The following is a 24,808-nucleotide window of genomic DNA, read 5'->3' as shown; positions in this document are numbered from 1 at the left end:
TACATGGTCAAATTTCTATTCTAAAATTATGTGTTTTGTCACCATGAAATATAATTAATGGGAAGGATGAAATATTATTTATAATAAAAACATTTTAATATTTATAACTGAATTGAAAGTTGATTAATTAATGATATTAACTTAGTTAAGCACGTGAATGGATGTATAGTTTTATGTTAGAGAGACAAATTTCTAATAATTTAAATACGAATCAACTTATAAAATCTTAGAGGAACAAAAATCTATTATCAGTAAAAAAATATAAAAAATATCTAAAATATATTATAATTATTAATAAAATATAATAATTTTAAAAAATTTAAACAATATATATAATATAATATGAAATATAAATGTTTAAATATACAGGTAATTGAAAAAAAATATTATCCACCACCAAACCCAACCAGAGGAAAAGATGTTTCATTTTCTACCAGCTTCTCCTCTCATCTCGTCTTTGACAAAAGAAAAAAAAAGAGAAAAAAAATTAAATATAATTCTTCAAACTAATTAAATAAATAAACAACAACAACAACAAAACCCAATTCCCATATGTATGGGGTAAGGGGGAGGTAGGGTAGTAGGCTGCCCCCAACGCCAGGTTGAGAATAGCTTCCGTGAAAGACCTCCGGCAGTCAGAAAATTAAAATATAGATAAAATGCAATGCATGTATAAATAATTACATAAATACATAGCTAAACAGTATTCATATGCAGTCATTAATATCATATGTGATTCTATAATGGGGAGTAATCCCTGCAAAATAATCCCTGCGAAAGAGTCTCTGCATATAGACAGAAACCTAAGACCCGACTAAAATTAACATAGGAAACATGATGAGAATGATACACATGAGACAACGATAGCAAGCCCAGTTCTAATATTTCATAAATACCAATAACAGAAAAGTATAAAAAGTAAAAGTCAAGGAAATAACTACAAATGCATTTAAAAGAAGACAAAGATGATACACCCTATAGATGTGACCCACACTACTCGACTACCCTAGTCTTAAGCCTCCATAATTTCCTATCATAGGTCATGTCTTCGGTAAGGCCTAAATCCCTCAAATCAGATCTCAAGCAGTCATCCCACTTCCGCCTTGGTCGTCCTTTCCTTCTGGCACCGTCGACTGTAATCGACTCTACCCTCCTGACCGCATCCGACGGTAGTCGCCTAAGGACGTGTCCAAACCACCGTAGTCTTCCCTCCCTCATTTTTTCGGAAACAGACATCACCCCTAAGGACATCCTAATAGCAGAGTTTGTCGTCATATCCCACAGAGTCCTACCACATGTCCATCGAAGCATTCTCATTTCTGCGGCCTCTATCCTCCTAACGTGATCCTTCTTGGGTGCCCAACATTCTGATCCATACAACAGCGCTGGTCTTATTGCCATTCTATAAATTTTCCCTTAAGTTTTAGAGGCACCTTCTTGTCACACAAAACTCCAGTAGCAGCCCTCCACTTTAGCCATCCCGCCTTTATACGGTGTGTAACGTCATCATCTACACCCCCATCTTTATGTATCATAGACCCTAAGTACTTAAAACAATCCTTTGAGGGAAGAACGTGTCCTTCGATGCATACTTCTACATTTTCATCATTTTGGTTCCCACTGAAGTTTGAACATAAATACTCTGTCTTTTCAATATTGATCCTTAAACCTTTTTCTTCCAAAGCAGTCTTCCAGGTAGCCAGTCTGCTATTCAACTCAGATTTTGTTTCAGCCACTAAGACAATGTCGTCAGCGAAAAGCATACACCAAGGTACACCGTCTGGTGTCGCACAATAGATGTCGTCCATAATCACGGCGAAGATGTAAGGGCTAAGAGCCGACCCCTGGTGGAGTCCGATTTCCACCGGGAATGCCTCGGTGTCGCCAACTGTAGTCCTGACGTAAGTAGTAGATCTACAGTACATATCACGAATCGTCCGGATATAAGCAGTTGGTATCCGTCTCGTTTCCAAAGTCTTCCATATCGTATCGCGAGGAACGCTATCATAGGCCTTCTCAAGGTCAATGAACGCCATGTGGAGATCTCTAGACTTTTCCCTATATTTCTCCATAAGCCGTCGAAGTAGATGAATCGCCTCCGTGGTAGACCTGTTTGGCATAAAGCCAAATTGGTTTTCCGAAACCCTAGTGACTTGTCTCAACCTAGCCTCTATCACCCTTTCCCATAGCTTCATGGTATGGCTGAGTAGTTTAATACCTCTGTAGTTACCACAACGTTGGGGATCTCCTTTATTTTTATAAATTGGTATCACCGTAGACTCTCTCCACTCCTCTGGCATCTTGGCAGTCTCTAAAATAATATTAAAGATGTTGGTCAACCACTTAACTCCCTCATCTCCTAAGGCTAACCACACAGTGATAGGAATTTGATCAGGACCGACAGCTTTCTCCCTTCCCATCTTTCTAAGAGCCATTTTGACTTCCTCAAACCCAATCCTACTTGTAGGGCAGTCATTGGCCGTAGTATGATGGTCGGCTGACCCAACAACGATATTATCTCTACATGGAGAGGCACCGTCATTAAATAAGCCAAAGAAGTAACTACCCCAAACCCTCTTAATATCTTGTTCTTTCGTTAAAAGAACACCATTGTTGTCCTTAATAACCTAATGTTACCTAGATCTTTTTCCTAGTCTCCCTAGATTTTGCAAGTCTGAATATGCCATTTTGTCCTTCCTTAGTGTCTAATCTCTTGTACATTTCCTCATATGCCTTATCCTTTGCTTTAGCTACCGTTTTCTTGGCTTCCCGCTTTGCCTCCTGGTATCTTTGTTTAGCTCCCGACCTTTCTTCGTCGTCATTGCATTGAAGAAACTCCTTGAAGCAAGTTTGTTTTGTCTTCACCTTAGTTTGGACTTCGTCGTTCCACCACCACGATTCTTTATGTTCCTTGGCCTTCCCCGTCGACAACCCAAGGGTTTTTTTGCCCACCTCTCTGATGGAATTTGCCATATTTTTCCATAACATATCTGCGTTATTTGAGTTTGTAGTTTCAAACCTGTATTAGACAAAAGCTTACTCCTAAAGTCATCAGTTGTCGCTCCATGTAAGTTCTTCCAGAGGATCCTAGGTTTACCCAGTTTAGCCCTCCTATGCGTGCTCCGCCCGTTGGGTACGCGGAACACCAAAACCAACAATTTGTGTTGTGATATACATGCCTCTTCAGGGAACACCTTACAGTCAATGCAAGCCCATCGTTCCCGATTTCTAACCAAGATGTAGTCGATTTGGGTACAATGTCCCCCACTGTGAAACGTAATCAAGTTCGCATCTCTTTTATTAAATAAGGAGTTAGTGATCACTAAGTCGTGAGCAGTAGCAAAATCAAGCAACGTACGCCCCTCATCATTCCTGTTACCATAACCGAAACCTCCATGAACACCGTCATACCCGTCGATTGCACTACCTATATGGCCGTTGAAGTCTCCCCCTATGAAAACTCTTTGGTCCTCCGGGATGCTCCTAAGTACAATATCTAACTGATCCCAGAAGCAACGTTTCTCCCCCTCCCCTAGGCCAACGTGTGGAGCGTACACTGAAAGGACATTAACCACTTCCGCTTCTATAATAACCTTAATCATCATGATCCTATCCCGGTATCTACAAACTTCAACAACATTTTCCTTGAGACTAGAGGATACCAAGATACCCACCCCATTTCTAGCGTTATCTACTCCTGAATACCACAACTTGTACCCATTACACTCTCTGGCGCGAGCCCCTTTCCACCTAGTCTCCTGAATACATGCAAAATCTATTTTCCTATTACTAAGTACGTCGGTCAGCTCCAGCAGCCTAGCATTTAATGTGCCTACATTTAACGAACAAACTCTAAGTCTAGTCTCATTGACACCACTCCGTTGAGCCCTCCACCTATACGCCCTATGGGATCTAAAAGAATGACATGACCTCACGTAATCATCTATAATCGAAGCTATGTGGGACTATGAAAAAGAATATCCAAAGAAGAAACCTTTCTGAAAATCCTCAGACCCGAAAATGCAACACCCAAAAAGCAAAAACAGTTTATAAATATTTATAACAGATATACTCAATTTGAAATATAAATAATGATATAAGATACTAGAGGTATAGGACAATGAAAAAAAAATGATCTAGTAACTCCTACCCAGAGCAATATAGCAAAATATAGATCCAGTAGTGCCTTATAATGATTTTTAATTTAATATCAAGTAATATAAATATGATTATAATAGTGTAGTAAGTGATAATTCCAAAGAGATGAATTTTCTATAAAAAAAATAATCATATTTATTTTATAAAAATCTAGAATTCTATCATATATTTATCGACTCTATAAATATTATTTTCTATTATATATTGTGTAATTATATTATACAAACTTGTTTAAGTTACGTCGTATGGAAATTGAATATATATTAATAAAATATGTAACAGGGTATACATTTTCTCCTCCACTTTTGATTCGACCATTGGTTCGTCCAACAAGCCACAGGTTACCATGGTCATCAACAAACCCAATGTCACCTGTGTCTAGCCAAGTTTCTTCAATAGAATTTAATGCCTTTTCAGGAATTTTATGATCCCGGTACCTTAGCATTACATGCGGACCTCTTGTGAGAATCCTTCCAACATTAGAAGAGCCATCATTGCATATCTTTATTTCAACATATGGAGCAGGCTTGCCAACACAAACACCTCGTGTTTTGACCGGACTTGGATTAGTTCCGGTAAACACCTGCGGTGATGTACCAGATGCCTCCAGCATTGGCTCAAAAGAGGGTCATGAATGCCAGAGAAGAATATGTCTCTGTCATCCCATAAGCGGAAAGAAGTTTTGCTTTTGGGAATGCTGCATCTTTAATAAGGTTGTCTGATAGGCCTCCTCCATTTTAATATCTTCTTCGCACTGTCACTTCCCTTCCAACTTTTCTTCAGCCTGGTTGACAAGATTAGATCAGCCATTATTGCTGGGACAGTAATTAGAGAAGTCACATGGTGCTGTTCTATTGCTTTGAGGGCTAATGTCGCTTCAAACTTGGGCATGAATATATGGCAAGCTCCTACCATTAGCATGGCCATGGCCGAGGACAAACCACCAATGTGGCACAAGGGTGTAGTATGTAAATAAACCTGGAAATAACAAGACAATAAAGTATTAAGAACTTAATGCGATCAAAGGATACAGACCAAAAAAGATAGGATGCACTTTTCCTTGAGCTGTATGACTTTTTGTTACTCCGACATTTTATTTTTCTTGAAGAATTCATGTTCGACTCCCGTATCTGACACATAGGCATAGAGTTAACCTCCAGAGATCCTCCAAATATATTAGAAACCTTAGAAAATCTGGTTACAACCGTATAAGACTCGTACCTATATTTGACACACACTGAAGTCCTAGTAGCATAGGTATGGTTCCTCCCATATTAATCAGGTTAATCCAACAAGGTAAATCCACTTTGGAAGAACCATGTTTGAATTATTTTACCTCTTCATTGTCTAAAATCATATGCTACAGTCAAAACGAATATACATATTTCTAGAAGAAAGGCGTACATCATACTCACTGTAACCAACAATTGCAACTTTTGCGAGGGATTGCACAATTAAAAGCTTTATAGCTTATCACAACTCCCTTTGGCCTCGCAGTAGTTCCTATAATAAGCCAAGGAAAACGAAAACCAAGAACTACGTTATTTTTGCACATTTAAGGATGCATGACGAAATAAAAAGCAAACGCTACACTTAAATTATAGTTAAGACTCATTTTTTTCCTTCTTTGCTTTACTTAATGACAAAATAAATGCATAGAAATTAGTGAAAGGGGAAAACTTAGAGTACTTCATATTGCTTACAACCTATAGTTGATTTCTCAATTCAAGATAAAATATTAATATTTGAAATAAGGAAATTATGTGCAACATGCATTACAGTAAAAACTAACAACACCACATTCAAGAGAAAAATTAGCAAATAAGAAATGTCTGAGAAGGCAGTTGGATCCTATTCTCCTCATATATTATCAGCAAGAATCTCTAAAATCTGAGTTTTACCAAGCTTCTTATTAGCTCTAATTAGACTTTTGATAATGTTACCTCTGTCTTCACTGTGACTCAAATTTACTGGCTTATCATGGCACATCATTTCAAAATTTACAGTTCATCATAGATTTGTGAGCGCCTGGTTATCTGTGGTTATTAAGGAAGAAAGGGTCATCAGGTCATGTACTCGTGTGCAGCACCTATAGAGGCCCGAGTTTGAGAAACACGGGAGAAGATCAGGCTTTAAAGTATCTACCTTATTTGAAAATACTAACTGGCAGGGAGGTAGGAATGATGCAGTTCCAGAATCTTATTTTTATAACATGATTAGCACGGATAAAAACCTAATAATATGCACTCTTTGAATGATGCAAAAAAGAGAAGAGTAGAAATCCTACAGGCCGGATTTGAGGTAATGATTACCCAATTATGTGCAACAATAGTTTATCTTGGAATTGTTCCGGGAGCAGGTCGAAGAGGAATTTTTCCGGTAGAAGTAAAAAATCCAAAACAAAACCATAGATAAAGGGGAAGGGATTTTCTTCTCCACCCTTCACCTGCCCTTCATTTTTTGGTACACACTCACTGGCTGATAAGATTCCAACATAAGGTTGCAATCATATTACCATAAGTTCTAAGAGGAGCTACACATAAAACACATACCTGACGTGAAGCATATTACAATAGCACCCTCAGGTGCAAATGAGTAATTCATCGATTCAAATCTTACAGATTGCTCCACAAGCATTTCCGCAGTTAATAACATTCGAGGAAGGGGAGCTTAATGTGACATGCCACCTTAAAGACGGTACAGCATCTCCCTGGGGTGCAGAATGCCAGAAGTAACAGCTCTCATCATTCACCAACATTTTTGATCTTATGGCTACCATTGCTATTATTGCCTCTTCAAAGCTCTATATTTAGGAAAGGCAATGCAGTGCAAGAAATAAGACCAGATTTCATTGCGGATAACATCTCTTACTCTAAAGTGAAAAAAAAAACTTATGACAACCCATTCAACCCTAGTAAGGAAATTCTATATTATATTTTACTTTCCTCTCTTATGAAGAAATTCATGACAGAGAAGGTTAAAACAGCATTCATTCAATGATACAAATTTATGTTGACAAGTTTAAGAAACATTCCCTAATTGCAAATGTCCAAAATATGAAAATACTTATTCAAAAAAAAATGTGAAACATACAAACCACAATAATCTCAATTCCAAGAGAAACTTGAACCCAATGAAATTAAGATCCCAAAGAAACTATATTTAGAAAAAAAATCCTTTTATTCTCTTGCTCAAAGGAATTAAACAAACTCTCAATAATTGAAATAGGAAACAGTTAAGAGCGACTGGTAAAAGAAACTGAGATACTAACCCATCGATAATTCAAAGGAGCAACTATGCCTCCAATAAATGCAACGGCTAGTATCCACTCTAGATACCAATGACTGAAACAACAACAATTTAATATCAGAAAGAACAATTGCAAGAAAATAAATAACACACATATGCATCATGCCTCGACTTCACTCAGTAACAGAGAAACAATGTGTGTAATGTCGTCTTAGATTAACGCAATATAAGTTAATTTATGCTAATCTCAATGAATGCCTTCGTCATGAAAACAAAAAAGATAGTATTCCACACACAAGACTGCGTTTGGCAAGAAAAAATATTGCCGGGCAGTTTCTGTTATTGAAAAATGCAGTTGGAGTCTGAAACTGAAAAGTTCCGGAAAGAACCTGTTGAAAGCAGATATTGCAACAACATCGCCGTTTCGGAGGCCAAGTTGGAGCAGGCCGCGAGTCAGACTCAGGACGCTCTCGACGAACTGCTGACCGGTTTTCTGGCGACCGCCGGTGGTAGTAACGAGGGAATGACGTTTTTGGGTGGCCAAGCGGCTTAAACACTGGCAAATATGGGCCTCCGAGAAATTTCCCATATGAATTAGAGACTTATAATATACTTATAATATTATATTTTTACATAAAAAATTTATAAAAAAATTAAAATATTTATATAAAATGTTTGATTGAATTTATGGTATCATCTAATTCAGTAACACCAATTAAATTGAGAAGTAAAAATATAATAATTTAATTTATTTATACTAATAAATGTCAAGAACTGAGCATCTCAAAGGAGATATTATTAGTACAATAAACGGTGTTGAAAAAAAATGTATGAACAATACAAATTACGTATTTATATGCACTGTTATTTAATTTTAAAAATGTTTTTAAATACTAAATTCAGTATTACGCATGTATTAAGAACATGATGGTTTTTAAAAAATTATGAATCCTAGGAGGAGGACAACTCATGAATAATTTGGAATATTATTATAAGGAAAACAGTTCACTATTTGGACCGAATCTGATAATTTTTATTGTATATGTTTTTTTTTAATTCAGATCAATTAAAAATTCAATATTATTATAAGGGAGATACTCCAGGTGATCTGCAGCTTAAAAAGAAATCAAGGATAGCAGAAGACAATACAAGGCAACTTCAAATCATTCTGAAACATCCTTAATTTATTCAAACACGAGACATGGATCAAAAGCTTAACGTAATGATTGCCCCAATCCTCAACTCCAAATAAAATGAACACTTCAGAAGGAAAAAAATGAGCCTATATTCAAAATTAACACCGACGGAGCATACTGAAGCCAATACAATTACACCACACAGGCTTACTGATCGAGAGGCAGCCACTCCACTTCTAAATAAATTTCTCCAGATTCAACATTTTGGAGCTGGAGTGATACTTCTTGTCTCACCCTCCCATCAATGATGTTGACGATGCTATCCTCCATAAGGGCATTATCATTGGACTTCAGCCACTTTCCGATCTGCATATTCCCGAACATTTGGGGGTCCCCGTACGACATTGCAGATGTTATCAAGGGCTGGATATCAATCTCTGCTTCTCCCATTATATCATCGGCTGAGAAGGTATCGTGATCATATACTTGCTACAGTGTAGAAGCTCAACAGATTAGAGAAACTCATTGTAATTATATGCTTAAGATGGCAGGAAATCTTGTATGAATGAATGAATAATGCAAGCATGCTCGTATCAATCATATAAATTGTCATCGTAAATAACAAAAATTAGTTTACTTAATCAAGAATAAACTAGTATAATAATGTCCAAGCATTGCAAAGTATGTAGTTTTTTTTAAATATCAGTCCGACTCGATTGCGAATTTTGGACATGAAAATATGTCCTTCATAAGTATGTTGGTTTTGTCCAAGATTTTCATGTATTTTATTTGGAGAGTCCTTCAAGGATCAAATCCCCATACCTATTTTCGCATGTGTATTGGGTACAGATGTTGAACAAGGGTACTTGTAGAAAAATAAAGTGCTGAAGCAATATAGTTGATAGTAATGCAGAAAGTTGACATTATAAGTCGGACCTCTAATCTATAAGTTTTTTTCCCCTCTAAAGTGAAACTCCTAGTCAAGTGAGCCAAAATGCAGCAACTCATAATAGATAGCAATAGCTACAGCTGCCAACAAACTCTTGTCGAAGTGGCTACAAGGGTTTGTGCTGCATGCAAGCTTGAGTTCAAATCCGAGCAACCCCTAGTATCCAAGAAAAAAGTGACAGTAATAACTAAATCGCAGATTTAACTTGACAATGCGCCTAGTAGAGAATTAGAGATGTAGCTAATAAGGCAAGCTTTTGGATAGTTTCTTTATTTTCCTGCCTAAAAATGATAACACCGCCATGTTCTACTGTTGGCTCTAGCGACTGCCTTTTTATCTGCATATCTTTGAATTATAAATTGAACTCATCTAAATAGATAATGAATGCAATAGGTGTTTTGAATTCAGGCTTCAGTCGCTTCACCTAGGTTTCTAGCTCTACTAAATCAATCTTGATAGACGATCTGACACTTCTAGTTACATCCTTTTTAATCAAGATAAAAATGGAGGTCTACTCATAAATTCCTTTTTTTCTTCCGATGCAGTACACATAATTTTTACCCCTCTTAACCATTTTGAGACTAAAACCACGAACACATAGACGGGCACAAGAATTTATGTCAGGGGGTGAGAACTTAGGAAATTATATAAGAAATTTTGGGGGTGCAAAATTATAAACTTTCAGAGGGTGCAAAATGAGATCATCAATAGAAAATACAAAGAAATGGATGTCCCTTGTTCTCATATGTAATGGGGTAAGGGGGAGGTAAGATAGTAGGCTGCCCCCAACACCAGGTTGAGAGCAGCTTCCGTAGAAGACCTCCGAATTATGAAATACCCTCCGTGGGACTCGATCCCACGACCTCAAGGTTAAGAACCTTGTGCTCTTCAAAGAAAATATCTATAAATTATATGGGAATTTGAAATTCCCAAGGGATGCAACAACCCCCCCTCAATCCATCCCTGCACGATGGCTAGAAAACAATTACACGTTAAGTATTTAGAGCTGAGGGGGAGGGGGAAAAGAAAAAAACACTAAACTCTTAAAAGTGTTCCAGATGCAAAATAACCAGCAAAGCATCTAAAAGACGGTTAATATTTTAGGAATTGAATAAGACATATTTTCCATTTCTAATGAATCTGACCAGTAGAAAACCAGACTAACTATTGTCTCAAAACTTTAATAACTTGAAGAGCTAAACCCAAATCTGAATCAACTTGAGCCAGGGGCCTCAAATGAAAATGAAATCAAAGTAACTTGGCCTCACAACTGTTCCACCTGGTTACTGCTTTTATGCATTGCACATAGAGGCAACAAAAGTTGGCATGGGATAACCCACCAAAAACTTGTTCTCATACAGGTCAAATTGATTCAAAATCTAAAAGGCCAAAACCCAGCCAACATGTAGCCAAACCAACCTCAACCAGAAAATACTTAACAGAGCCAAATAATAAAACTCATATGACTTTGACCCAACTCCAACTTAATCAGCCCTATCACAATATACAGATTCTTCATAAATAGCCAAATCGTAGAATCACAACTATCATATTAAATATATAAAGAGGGTAATAGTTATTAAAAAAGCCATTAAACAAGGAATTGATATATTCCTTTCATCAGATTGGGCTAAGAAGGGAAGACTAATCATGGAGAGTGATTGTAAAAATGCTGTGGATTGGATTTTGATGCCATTTTCTGCCCCAACGTTTTTTAGTTCACTGGTTGAGGAAATTGGGGCCGTTGTATCTGCTAGAGGTATTATTATTAATTGGATTCCTAGGAGTTGTAATTGGGAAGCAAACAAGCTAGCTAAGGAAGGGATTGGTTGATGTATAGAGGTTTATTGTTGTATTGGTCTGTATTTTACTTTGGGAGGTTTATTATGTAAGTTGTATCTTATGTAACTTTGGCTTATTAATAAAATGAGGCACCCTTTTCCTCCTTCCGTTAGTTGCCTCTTTCACAAGACCCAACTAAGAGGGAGGTTTTTAACGAGGCCTCCTATTCCTATAAAAAAAAAAGCAGTACTTTTTAACTACAAATTTTCTTTCAATTTTAAAGAAACAACTACATAGTTTCTAAATAACTAAGATTAGGGGAAAAGAACTACACTTACCAACTTCACAGCCCGATAGTTGTTAGGAACGGATAGCATGAGTTCCTCATCCCAAACTGGATTCAAGTTGCTCGATATTACAGTCGTCTGAACAGTCTAATAAGATCAAAAATCAACCGTTGTTATCATGATTTTTTTTTTAAAAAAAAGGAGTCATTGAAAGAAACTAAATCCTATATTGGTTTTCTATAAAAAAAAAATCCAATATTGGTAGGAAAACAAAAACATAAGAAAACAAGTAAAGCATCCCAAAAGGAATATGCATGCAGTACCAATCTATGTTACTCCGACTTTCTTTTTCTTTATTTTTTTAGTACTTGTGTCTGACACGTAGCTGGAAATAGGCATAGAAATATAACCTTTCAAATAGTCCTCCAACCAAATACATGAAAACAACTTGGAAAAAAATGAACATACCCACCCATTTTCAATACAGCAAAGTTCAAGTACCATAACTACCAATCAAGTAAACAGATATATAAAGTACCGCAAAAGCTTTAATAGATGTCTGTTCTGAATCACAAATCCACAATACTACCAAGTGAATGGTACTAACAGCCAGTCAATAGCTGTGTGATTAAAGTGCTAGACTCTTAGTTTCAATGACCAGGAGTAAAAACTTGCAACCTCGAATTCCAAAAAGAAAGAAAAAGCAAAAAGGGTGCTTAATCCACATACAGAAGTGATACTATTAATCTACAAGCATAATGCCGAGAAATTCATGTACGTACAAGCAGAGAAGAGAGACAAAAGAATAACATAATTTATAAAGAAGTCTACAGATTGAGATTGACAAAAGAAAACAAGAACACAATGTAAATAAGTGTTTATTAACGATAAGTGAGAAACTTAGTGAGAGAATGTGTGTGGGGCCGAGAGGCAATGGTTCTCCTGGCAGAGGTAGAGCAGTGCCTGGTGGAGGATCGAGGGTAGCATTCATAGATAATCTTAGTAGGAGAGTGCATAGAAGTGTTTTATGGGATCGTTTTAGTCTCCATGGCAAGGTGGTTAAGGTGTTCATTCCATTTGTTAATAGAAGACCTAATTATAAGGATAAAACGTTTGCCTTTGTGCACTTTGCAAGTAAGGAGGATTTGCTTAATGCAATGAGTAAGATGAACAATGTCATGGTAGATGGGAGGAGAATAGTGGTAACGACTACGAAATATCAGAAGAGTAGTTTTTCAGGGAACCTTAAGCGTAACAGTGTAGCTGGGTCTGGAGATGCAGGTGTGGAGGTTTCCAAAAGGAAAAGTCCATTATGTCAAGATGTTGATGTTGGGAAGAAGGAGTTGTTGAATAAGTTCCATGATGGTAGAACATATAAGGATACGGTAGTGGGAGTGAGAAAAATTGAGGGTCAGCAAGTATCCAGCTCTGGAGATAAGAGGGAGGTGAAGAAGCCTTTGGAAGTCTTTATTCCAATGAAAGAGAGAACATGGTTGAGATCGTCTTTAACAGGTATATGTAAAGCGATTTTTGAAGTTGAGTTTGTTCAGAGGGCTTTAAGAAGTGAAGGAATCAATGTCAAGGTGGTAAGGTGGGGTTATGCAAAAAATGCATGTTTGATAGTCTTCCGGCCCGTGGAGGAGAAAGATGCAGCGGTGGAAAACAAGTGGGAGGCATTGTCCTTTTGGTTCGAAAGGCTGGAGCCTGTTTTGGAAGAGAAGTGTGTCCCATTACCTTATTGTGCAGTTTCCATGATAGGAGTCCCATTAAACTGTTGGTCAGTTTCATTCTTTACAAGTTTAGCATCGAGATGGGGCAAAGTAGTGAAGATCCAGGAGCATACTGCTCAAAGAGTGGATTGCAGGGTGGCTCATATGTTGTTAAGGGTTGAGAGCCCGTTTGATATCCCATCCCATGTCACCATTAACACTTATGGAAGGTCTTTTATTATTAAGATTAAAGTGGAAGGAAGTGAGGATTTCTTTCCTGTGATAGAAGATGGAGTTGATGAAGAGGGTTCTGTGGAGGGAACAGCTGATCCATGGGAGGAGACCTCGTCGGAAGAGAATCAAGGGGATGATCGGGAGGGTCTGCAGGAGTAGTTGAATTTTAAAAAGTTGGCAGACACTCAGAACAGGGTTGAAGCATGGGTTAGGAATGCTACAAATGGGGGTGACACGTTTACCGGTGGAAATTTGAAAGAAAATGCAGAAGTCAATAATACCTTAGATGCTGACTTTTGTTCTGAGGGGACAGTACTAGGTGAGGTTTACAGTCAGCAGCAAGTGTCAGGGGTTTTTTCTGAAGGAAAAGGGTGAAGAGCATGGGAGATGATACCTCGGGACAAGATAAATTGGACAAAGATGATGGGCTTAATTCCAGTATGGGGAGGAGAGAGGTGTTTGGGCCTGACCAGGGAAGTCCAAGATCAAATAGAAATGGGGTTAAGGCTGCAGATTTAATAAATTGTATACAAGCTGATTCTGTTCTACAGAACGGGTCTGTTTCAGTGGCCCAGCGACATCCTAGTGGGAAGAGTGCTTCAGTCAGTAAAGCTGAAAGAGGTTTCTATAAGAATGTGTATGCTAGGAGGTGGGAAGTTAAAAGTTGTAGTGGTAAGGGGTCTGATTATGTTACAGAAAAGGAGAACCAGTGGAGGACAGAAGTTTGGAATGTTGGAATGTCTCTAAATTGTTGGGGGTTAAATTTAAAGGAGGTGAGACAGATTTCTTGACCAAAGTAGGTCCTATGGTAAATGAGAGAGATGATTGATGGTCGGTAGTAGGAACATGGATTTAAGGTTATGGTATGTTTATGATGGTAGAATGGTCCATAATGTGTTGGAATGTTAGGGGTTTGGGTAGGAGGGTGAAAGCTCGAGCAATAATGAGGTTTGTAAAGGAGAAAAAGCCTACAATTTTATTTTTACAAGAATCTAAACTGGAAGTTGTAAGTCCTTTGTTAGTAAAGAAATGGGAGGTAAAATTCTAACTGGTTCAGTAACAGTTCCTGCTGTAGGTTCTGCTGGTGGTTTAATAACTTTGTGGAATCAAAAGGAATTTGTGGTGAAGGAAGAAGTCATCCATAGTAGATTTGTGGCAATAAAGGGGTTGATGGAAGGAGTACAAGGAATTTGTTGTTTTATTAATGTCTATGGTCCGAGTGTTGATGCAGATAAGGAGCAGTTTTTTAGGGAGTTATCATCCTTTTTGGAATAGCTTCAGTGCCCAGTGTGTTTAGGAGGAGACTTCAATGCAGTATTGTCCCAGGAAGAGAAAGATGGAGGAGCAGTGAATCCGGTATCCAAGAATTGTTTCAGAGATTTTGTTGGTCAGGCGAATTTGATTGATTTGCCGTTATTTGGAGGTCGTTTTACGTGGTGTAATAATAGGGAAGTTCCCACTTATGAGATGTTGGATCGGTTTTTGGTTGATCAGACATATTTTTGGTCTTTTCCAAAATTAAGCCAAACTTTGCATCCAAGGTCTGTCTTTGATCATAATATCATTTTGTTGGAGAATAAGGAATGTAATTGGGGGATGAAACCATTTCGGTTGTTTAATTATGTGTTGGAAGAAGATGGGTTTAGTGAGATGATGAAAACGGAGCTGTCTAATTTCTGCAAAGGGGCGAATCCGATGTCCATCTCTAAAGTACTTAATCGGGTGAAGGATGTGGCAAAGAGGTGGTTGAGGAGGGATTATCTTCAGCTGCCAGGAAAAATCAGAATGCTGGAGAGAGGAAATCAGGATATGGAAATGGATTTGCAACAAGGACTTCCCATGGTGTCTATGCAATCTATTATTGAAGCAAAGAGAGAATTATGGGAGCTACAAAAAAAGAAGAATCCATTTGGATGCAAAAGTCTAGAATCAAGTGGAGATTGGAAGGAGATAAGAACACTAGATTTTTCCATCATAGTGCGGCAGTTAGAGGGAGGACAAATTGTATTAAATCTCTCAAAGTTGACAATGTAGTCACAGAAGATCCCACTGTTATTAAAGCCTCTGTGGTGGAGTTCTTCAAGGGGTTGTTTAATGAAAGGAATACTTTGGAGGTTGAGGACTTAAATCTGGATTTTCTTACACTATCAGAAGGGCAGTGTCTAGCATTGGAGAAGCCATTTTTGAAAGAGGAAGTATGGAATGTTATCGTTCATTCGGATAGTAATAAAGCTCCGGGACCGGACGGTCTAAATTTAGGTTTCATTAAGAAATTATGGACCTTTTTGAAGGATGATGTGATGCTGTTTTTTTAAAGATTTCTATGAGGGGAAGGAGTGGGACTCGAAGGTAAATCATTCCTTTATTTCTCTCATTCCTAAGAAGGATAATCCGGAGGGGTTGGAAGACTTTAGGCCAATTAGCCTTGTCGGAGGGCTATATAAAATTTTATCAAAGGTCTTAGCTAGAAGATTAAGCTTGTGTATTGATGATATAATGAGTCCGTCTCAATTTGCTTTCATTCCGGGAAGGAATATATTGGACTGGTCGTTTATAGCAAATGAAAGCATTGACTTTTGGAGGAAGAAAGGGTTGAAGGGAGTAGTTTTTAAAGTGGACTTTAAGAGAGCCTATGATTCGGTTGATTAGGATATTTTGATGAAAATTATGAGCAAAATGGGGTTTGGTGAAAAGTGGAGGTCATGAATGTATCAATGTATGTCTTCGGCATCAATTTCGGTTCTAGTAAAAGGATCACCTACAGAGAAATTTTGTTCGTTATCGCCTTTGCTGTTTAATTTGGCCGGTGAGTTACTGCATTTGTTGCTAACTAAAGCAGTTGAAATGGGACTGTTTTCAGGTTTCGATCTAGGTGTTCATGATAGTGCATTTAAGCTTTCGCATCTGCAATTTGCGGATGATCTTATAATTTTCAGTAAAGGCTCTACTCGTGATTTGAGGAATGTTAGAAGAGTGTTATTAATATACGAGTTACTGGTGGGGCTGAAGATTAATCTTGTTAAGAGCAGAATTTATGGTATCAATGTTGAGGATGGGGTGTTAGCTACTTGGGCTAATGATATTGGTTGTTCGGTAGGCTATTTCCCATCAGAGTATCTAGGTTTACCCTTGGGGTACAAGAGAAATTCGGCTGCTATGTGGGAGCCAATAGTGAAGAGATTTCATGCTAGGTTGAGTGGTTGGATGTCTAATTCCCTATCGCTTGCAGGAAGGGTGGTGTTGGTTAAATCAGTGTTGTGCTCGCTCCACGTTTATTTTCTTTCCATTTTCAAAATTCCAGTTACGGTGCTAAAGAAACTTAATTCTATCATGGCTTCATTTTTGTGGGGGGTGTGGCGGATAAAAAAATATCCATTGGTTAAATTGGAATGCGATTAGTAAACCAAAAAAATTGGGGGGTCTAGGGGTCCCAAATTTATCACTCTTGAACAGAGCATTATTGGGGAAATGGGTATGGAAGTTTGCATCAGAGAAAGAGTCCTGGTGGAAGAGGGTGGTACGTGGTGTATATGACATGGATCCGAAATGCATTATGATGGGGAATTCGTGGCCAACCCGTGCATCATGGATTTGGAGAGGTGTGGTTAAAAATTTCTTTTCCGATGACGGTTTTGGGGATTATATTAGGAAGAATTTGCGTTTGAAGACAAGAAAGGGGAATTCTGTGCAGTTTTGGAACGATGTATGGTTGGGTGAAGTACCTTTGAAAATTCAGTTTCCTAGACTCTGTGTTCTTTCGAGTAATAAATCGGGTAAAGTGATGGAGTTTAGGGAGAATAATGGCCCTGGTTGGGTGTGGGACATTCAAATGAGGAGAAATTTGGCGATTGGGAGGTAGAACAGCTGCTGCAGTTGATTTCTATGTTGAACAATATTTCTATATTTCCATGCGAGGAAGACTGTTGGTTTTGGTCAGGGAATGGAGAGAGTTGTTTTTTCAGTTAATCTTGTATCAGCATTTTCTTTGATCAAGACGGTTTTCAGCAGAAGGAGATCTGAGAGAGGCACATTTGGGTAGGAATTGCTCCTCCACGGGTGGAGACATTTGTTTGGCAAGTTGCTCATCACAGAGTGGCGGTTAAGGAGGAATTACTGAAGCGAGGTGTGTCAGGGATTGATGATCCTTTATGTTCCTTGTGTGGTAGGGAAATGGAATCAGTTAGTCATCTCTTTTTGCATTGCGAGGTAGTATGGGGGTTGTGGTCCAGATTTTTGAATATCTGGAATTTGTCTTTTGTGATTCCAAAGAATATCATTGACTTTTTTAATTTGTGGGATGATTTACTTCCGAACTCTTTGATTTGGAAATTTATTCCAAGGGCGTTGATGTGGTCAGTGTGGAAATGTAGAAACGAGGTTATTTTTTAGAAAGTAAAGCTAGATGTGGTGTGACTGTTTTTTATTGTTCGTTTTAGAATAGCTTCCTGGTTTGTTGCAAAGCAAGGATGTGCATATCCCTTTAGACTCACTAGTGGGTGATCTAAAACTTGCTGACTTGGTGGGAAGACAAGGAAATGGTAGCTCTACACCAATTTGTTGGGTTCCTCCTCCGGATGGGTTCTTAAAGCTAAATGTTGATGGAGCGATGGCAAAGGGCTGGGATAAGGGAGGTATTGGTGGACTGATTCGGGACAACAAAGGTATGGTGTTTCAATGTTTTTCAGAAAGAGTTGGGGGTGATCCTCCTATCTTGGCAGAATTATTGGCGATTAAGAGGGGGTTATGTATTCTGGAAGATTTAAGTTTTGTTCTTTTTTTTTTTTTGATAAGATTTGAAGGCCTCATTAAAAACCTCCTTCTTTGATTAATGGAGGCTTCTTAATCATCAGAAGGAGGAAAAGAGTATATCTTATAATTTCATTATAGAAAATAGAATTACAACCTTGGAACAACTATTCCAAAAAACCCTTACAAACAATACAGGAGCCAGAAAACCAAACTAAAGAAGCCAACAACATAAAAATCAACCTATACCAGCCTTTGCTAAACCATCAGCATCCATATTCGCTGTCCTTGCAACCCATCTAACAACCCCCCCGAAAGTTCTAAGACTATCAACAATATCTCCAACAATAAAACCATATACAATTGGACATGAGTCAACATTATTTATCCAGTCTACTGCAACCCTGCAATCACTCTCAACGATCAGCATATCTTTAACCCTCCCTTGAAAAGAGGCAAAGAAAGAAATACCCCTTTGAATAGCTTTAAGTTCCTTCAATGTTGGAGGTTCTGAACCAGCAGGCTCCTGAAAAGAACCTAGGATTGCACCAGATTGATCCCTCATAAGACCTCCAAGACCTGATTCCTTCCAATCACTGCTAGTGGCTGCATCCACATTTACCTTGACGAAACCCATAGGGGAAGGTAACCAAGGGATTATAGAAGACTTCAAGAAATTGTAGGACGAATAGGAATCTCCTATAGAAGGATCATAAATTAAAGAGTCCTTAGTAATAGAAACATCCTTATTCTTTGCTAGAAACCAAGAGGCCAGCCTAACTCTTGTTAAGAAAAATAATTCAGACTGATCAAGCTTTCCCCCTTCAAAAACAATAAAATTTCTGATTTTCCAAATTGACCAAATAACAGCCCCAGGAATGAAAGTCCATATTGCAGAATTGGATTTCAACTCATCCCAAGCTAGAAGAAAACTTTTTGCTTCTGCAGGAAACACAGAACTAAACCTCCAAAAATTTAGAAATTTGTTCCACAAAGACCACGCAACCGAACAAGAAAAGAATAGATGCGATGAAGTTTCTTCAACCATTCTACAAGAGGGCATAACTCATCCTCAATACCTTGAACACCTCTTTAACCAATTCAGTTTTAACAGCAATTTTGTGAAGCACAATTTGCCACACTAATGTTTCAACTCTAGGGGGAACCAATCCTCTCCAAACAATTTTATTCCAGAAATGAACATCTTCTGAACCTGATCCACACCTCTCAACACAAGAACCGACATTATAAACACCGTCCCCACTACCTTTCCAAATCAAACCATCACTAGAATCAAGAGATAGAGAAAAAGAAGAAATGATGCTCACCAAATTACACCATTGTTCTATCTCCCAATCATTTAAATTTCTTCGAACTTGAACATCCCAAATCCAGCCCGAAGAAAGAAATTCCCCAAACTCACAAAGTTTACCGTATTTATTAGTAGAAAGCGAAAACAGTCTAGGAAACATAATCTGAAACGGAAAATCAGCAACCCAGTCATCTTGCCAAAATCGAACATGCTTACCATTTCCAACGTGAAAATTGCACAAACTACGAAACTTAGAACCAAAGGAGTCTTGTTTGTAATGGTTATTAACCACTGATCTCCATAACCAGGAAGATTGAGTAGAAATCTTGCTATCAAACAGTAATCTAGAAGAATCAATGTTGTATTTGCTACAAATAAAATTCCTCCAAACAGAACTTCTCTCATTTGCAAACCTCCAAGACCATTTCCCTAGCAGTGCCCTGTTCATACAAATCAGATTCCGAACTCCCAAACCTCCCTCATTCTTTGATCTGCAAACATCATCCCATTTAACCCAGTGTATCTTCTTATTACCATTTCCCCCTCCCCATAAAAAATTAGACATAATTGAATTTAGAGACTTAAGGATAGAAGCTGGAATCTTGAACAAAGATAAAAAATACGTAGGCAGTGAGGAAAGAACTGATTTGATCAAAACCAATCTCCCTGCTAAAGATAGAGTAGTAGCCTTCCAACCTGCTAATTTAGAGTGAAAATTCTGCACCACTGGTTCCCAAATAACAGAGGAATTCTTAGTAGCACCTAGAGGGAGGCCTAGATAATTAGAGGGGAAGTTTCCCACTATACAACCAATAGAATCTGCCCAAGTCTTAACCTCCTGTTGGGGAATATTAATCCCGAACAATCTGCTTTCCTTAAGGTTCAGTTGCAGCCCTGACATAACCTCAAACACTCTAAGCACCCTCTTCACATTCATAATTTGAGTCTTCGAAGCTCCACAAAAAATAATTAAGTCATCCGCAAACTGCAAGTGCGTAAGATTAAAGGACCCTTCTTCCTTGCCAACTGTCATACCAGAAAATAATCCCTCAGAAACATCCCTTCGGATTAATAGATTCAGTAATTCCCCAACTAGATTAATAATAAAGGTGTTCTTGAATCAGATTCAAGCAATGCTCTGAAGTGGATCAAGAGTCCGGGTTCATGCACTCCTATGTTTCAATTATTGGTGAAGGATATAGTTTCTCTTGTGGCAGTGAAGGATATAATTATCAGGCACATTTTGAGGGCTGCAAATTGAGAAGCTGACAAATTAGCTAAAGATGGGATAGGGTGATGTTATGGTTTCTATCTGTTTCGGTTGAGGTGTAGGAAATTTTACTTCCTATGTTTAGCTGTTGTGTTTAAGTTTTATGTAATTACTGGTGGTGTTAGCAGATGTTCAGGGTCTGCCTTGGTTGTACTATTGTTTCATCTAATAAATTTTTAGGCACTCTTTTCCTCCTTTCTTTCTCTTTCATGTTACTTTCATAACATGGAGGGTGAAAAAGGGGGTTTTTAATGAGGCCTAATCTTCTATAAAAAAAACAAGAACACAATGTATAGCCTTGACAAAACTTTACGACTTATGAGATTAAAACGAAAGACAGGAAGCAACTAACCTGCTTCCCAAGAGTTAGGAGAACATAAGGATCACTTGTCATCATATCCCGGATGGCTAAATTTGTGCCTTTTACCACTTTGATCTTCAGTAACCCAATATATTCAACCATGCCTTCCTGTAATCACTTTCCGGTCAAACTGATTGAAGTTATGAAGTGCAGCAAGATATTAAGTCCGGCTTGTGGTATTCAAATTGTTGGTGTTAACTACAGACCTACTTTTACAAAATAATTATAGATCTAGACAAATAAATTGAATGCAAGTATCCAACAAAGAGGATGATATAAAAGAATCACATGTACATGTTCAGCTCATGCTATTCAACAAGTGACCATATGATCTCTTAAAAATAGCAACATGATCTTCCTTGTTCCCAAAACAAAGAATCAGATTGGAAGAAACAAAAAACAAAAGAATTACCGAATTTGATGAAGATAGGATTGTATCAAGAATCTTTCCAGAAATGTTTGATTGAAGAGAAGAAGAACTCCTCCCTGATGTGATTCGCAAGCTAGGTTTCACAAATTCTTGAAGTTCATACTTGGCCCTGCAGGAAGATTTGAAACAAGTAATTACTATAACATCTAAGCGTTGATAATCTATCAAATCTGCTATATGTAAAATAGGTTAAATAGTAGGTCACAATAAGGTTATTGCAGTTTATGAAACTGGCTTTCTATATGAATACAATAAAGAGGTGCCCAGAAAAGGCTGCTACATGAAAATAGTTTTTGAACACATACAACACTGGATATAAGTAAGAAAGAAATGCTCAAATTGAGAAATTGTAAATCGTCTGAAATCTAACTGAATGAATTTCCTCCGCTCATCATTACTAGCATTTGGACCAGGCTTTGTATATCCATCAGGTATATAAGACTCATAGATTGAATTCGCAGTGGAATTTCCTCCAACTTCAATCATGGCATCAATTTCTTCATCAGACCATTCATCCAATGCCACGGATAGAACCTGGAATCATTGGAAAGTAAAAAAAGCTACAAATATACAAATGAAAATCTAGGCAAATCACAAATGATTAAGAGGAATTGTAAGCATGATATACAGACATCAATGAGGTCAAACTGATTATATAATATTAATAATAAAAAAGAATAGTACTCCAAGTTAAGCCCTTAAATGGGAAATTACATCAGGATATACCGCAGTTAAAATATTCTACAAGTATAATGCCCTAAGTTAATCCCTTGAATTGGAAAATTCATCATGTTATACCACCGTTAAAAGATTCTACAAAGGTAACATAAACATGTAAATACTTCAGTTAAACATATGGATAATTCAACTGTCACAGTTAACAGATAAAAGCTTTTGTACCATATATCAGCTTTGCATGACAGTGCATCTCACAAACCTCATATGAAATTAATCCTCAAGATAATTAAATTTTAATCTTGATCCATGAATGTTCTTCCAATAATCAACCAGATTAAGCCCAGAGAAGCTTTAAGAAATACATGTATGTGAACTAACAAAGACACACGTTCTGGATAAATAAATGGTTACAGGCTAGAAGTAGACTATTAGTTAGAATATTAATCAATTAGATTTATTTTTTTGTTCCCATTTATATCCTAAAGATTTTGTCTATAAACTGTGTAAAATTCATAGGCGCACTGTTGGTTCTGTTATCAAGGCACAGACCTATTACCCCATACTTGGATCATCTACTTTTACTGATTTATCAAATTCATTGCACCTTATATGCCAAACCTCGGAAAAATAAATTGCCTACTAGAAATTATATAACCAATTAACAATGTGTACAATAAATTGCCAACAGAAAATCCCTCGTATGTTTCCACAATCAGGGATCATTCCATGAGAAAAAAAATTACATTACATGCAAACACATTAATCACCTTGGAGATGTGTACACCGAGGCTTCTGTGCACACCGCAACATTTCAAGCATAAAAAAACTCCAATATTTGCTGATCTGAAAATACAATTTTCAATTGATCTTCTTAATCCTTTCTTGTGTTACAAAAAAACATACACACATATGCATGCTTGATCAAGTCCATAACTATGATTTATGGTTAGGTTATAAGCTTTTCATAAAGTGCATACTTAAATTTGCCAAAGAGACATGTATTCATCAGGTACTCTTATCCCCTATTCATAGGATAAGAAATGAATAGGCAAACTCTAAATATGGTGACAGTAAAACTTACGCCCACTTTGGATCTGGAGCACCACAATCAGCACAAATGCGGTTATCAGCTTGATTCAGTAAGCTCCTCAATCTTACTTTAGCTGCAGAGGAAATGCATTTTCTACAAAGTTCGGTAAAATTTAAGGAAGACCAAAGATGGATTAACCTTAAAAAAGAAATATGATGTTACCCATAAAGGTTCAATTTAAAAATGGAGATTATCTGACCTCTTATACTTGATGTAAATCCAAAAATGGACCGTTAAGTATTTAGTGTTTAACAGCACAAAACCAGGTTATAAGTGCTCACCTTTTGTGGCAAATCCAATTTCTTCAAAGGTTACAGAGAGAAGAAAATATAAGAAATTAGTGGTAATAAGGATAGGCCCTTTGTTTTCAAGCATCATTGTGACTCTTAGGCCTCCATAAAAACAAGTTTTACCCTTTGCAGTGAAGTAAATAAGTTGAAAACTGAATTCTACAAAGCCAAATCCAAAAGATAGCTTCCCTTTAAGACAAGCATTATATTATTTTCACCTTATATTATTTGAGTTGGGATGCACAGGCCAGGCAGAAAATATTTTGACTAAGAACTCAAGCAATAACTTTGAGAAATGTATAGGCAAATGCCCCATATACGATGCATACCTACTAATTAATTTTTTTTGCATATGATTGTACATACGCAAAATTGTCTCATTTTATCTGTTGTTGATAACAAAGTTTCCATTAGCAACTTTTGAAGGAAAGCTTAACCAGAAAATATTAACATTTACTCAAAACTTCCCAAGCTATCTGATCCCATAGACCCTTACTATTTTTTTCATGGCACACACGATAATAATTTATTTCAAATCATTAAATTGCATTGACAGAATATGAGAATAAAAGGATTGATGTAATATTAGCATACCTGAGCTAGCCCTTTTTACTCCACTCATTTCTTTGCCACCAACCCACAATCATCCAACAAAGAAGCTTGAAAAAACTGGAAAAGAAAAATCAATCAGCTAAATGTATTGGGGGAAAACTCGTGCAATTTACTAAATGTTAAGACTTTTTCTCTGTTCCTACTGCGTTTCAAATAATTTTTAATTTATTTTTCCCTTCACAACCTCGAAATCAACTACTGCATTCTTAAGAAAGGGAATACCAGCGTGATATAATAACCATGAAACAGAGACAATCCAATTATTAATCTCGAATAAATCGGGTAAAAGATGCAAACTTTTGAAAGAGCAAAAATATATTAGATTGAAAAGTTTGTCGATCATTGACAGAAGCCAACGAAACAATAGAGAATGAATTGTAAGATCTGAAAGAGGAGTTTGGGAACTTACCACTTAATTGAAATTGAAAACACAAAGATAACCAGAGTCAGATTTGGGTGAGAGAGAGAGAGAAAAGAATAAGCTTTAGGGATTTTAGGTAATAACTTATTCTATT

At 37.3% G+C, this 24,808-nt stretch overlaps 1 protein-coding gene and 1 pseudogene across 3 annotated transcripts; both read right to left on the bottom strand.

Annotated features, from left to right (window-relative positions):
• LOC120148403 overlaps positions 1-9,062 on the bottom strand; it is a 17,402-nt pseudogene extending 8,340 nt beyond the window's left edge.
• LOC120148344 (ADP-ribosylation factor GTPase-activating protein AGD12-like) lies at positions 8,565-24,808 on the bottom strand. 3 transcript variants are annotated; one of them, XM_039161500.1, is made up of 9 exons: positions 24,703-24,808; positions 24,276-24,349; positions 23,383-23,464; positions 23,069-23,144; positions 21,994-22,157; positions 21,606-21,732; positions 21,185-21,301; positions 11,613-11,708; positions 8,565-9,032 (listed from the first exon to the last, which is right to left on the bottom strand). In XM_039161500.1, the coding sequence occupies exons 2-9, from the start codon at positions 24,301-24,303 to the stop codon at positions 8,751-8,753; spliced, it is 972 nt and encodes a 323-aa protein (XP_039017431.1). In that variant the 5' UTR covers positions 24,304-24,349; positions 24,703-24,808; the 3' UTR covers positions 8,565-8,750. The 3 variants fall into 3 exon arrangements, with proteins under 3 accessions (XP_039017431.1, XP_039017432.1, XP_039017434.1); XM_039161501.1 differs by having other exon boundaries at positions 24,276-24,340; XM_039161503.1 differs by lacking the exon at positions 11,613-11,708.

The sequence above is a fragment of the Hibiscus syriacus genome, unplaced genomic scaffold, assembly GCF_006381635.1.
Source record: "Hibiscus syriacus cultivar Baekdansim isolate YM2019G1 unplaced genomic scaffold, ASM638163v2 tig00110956_pilon, whole genome shotgun sequence".
NCBI classification, from domain to species: Eukaryota; Viridiplantae; Streptophyta; class Magnoliopsida; order Malvales; family Malvaceae; genus Hibiscus; species Hibiscus syriacus.
This window is presented reverse-complemented; position numbering and strand designations above follow the sequence as displayed.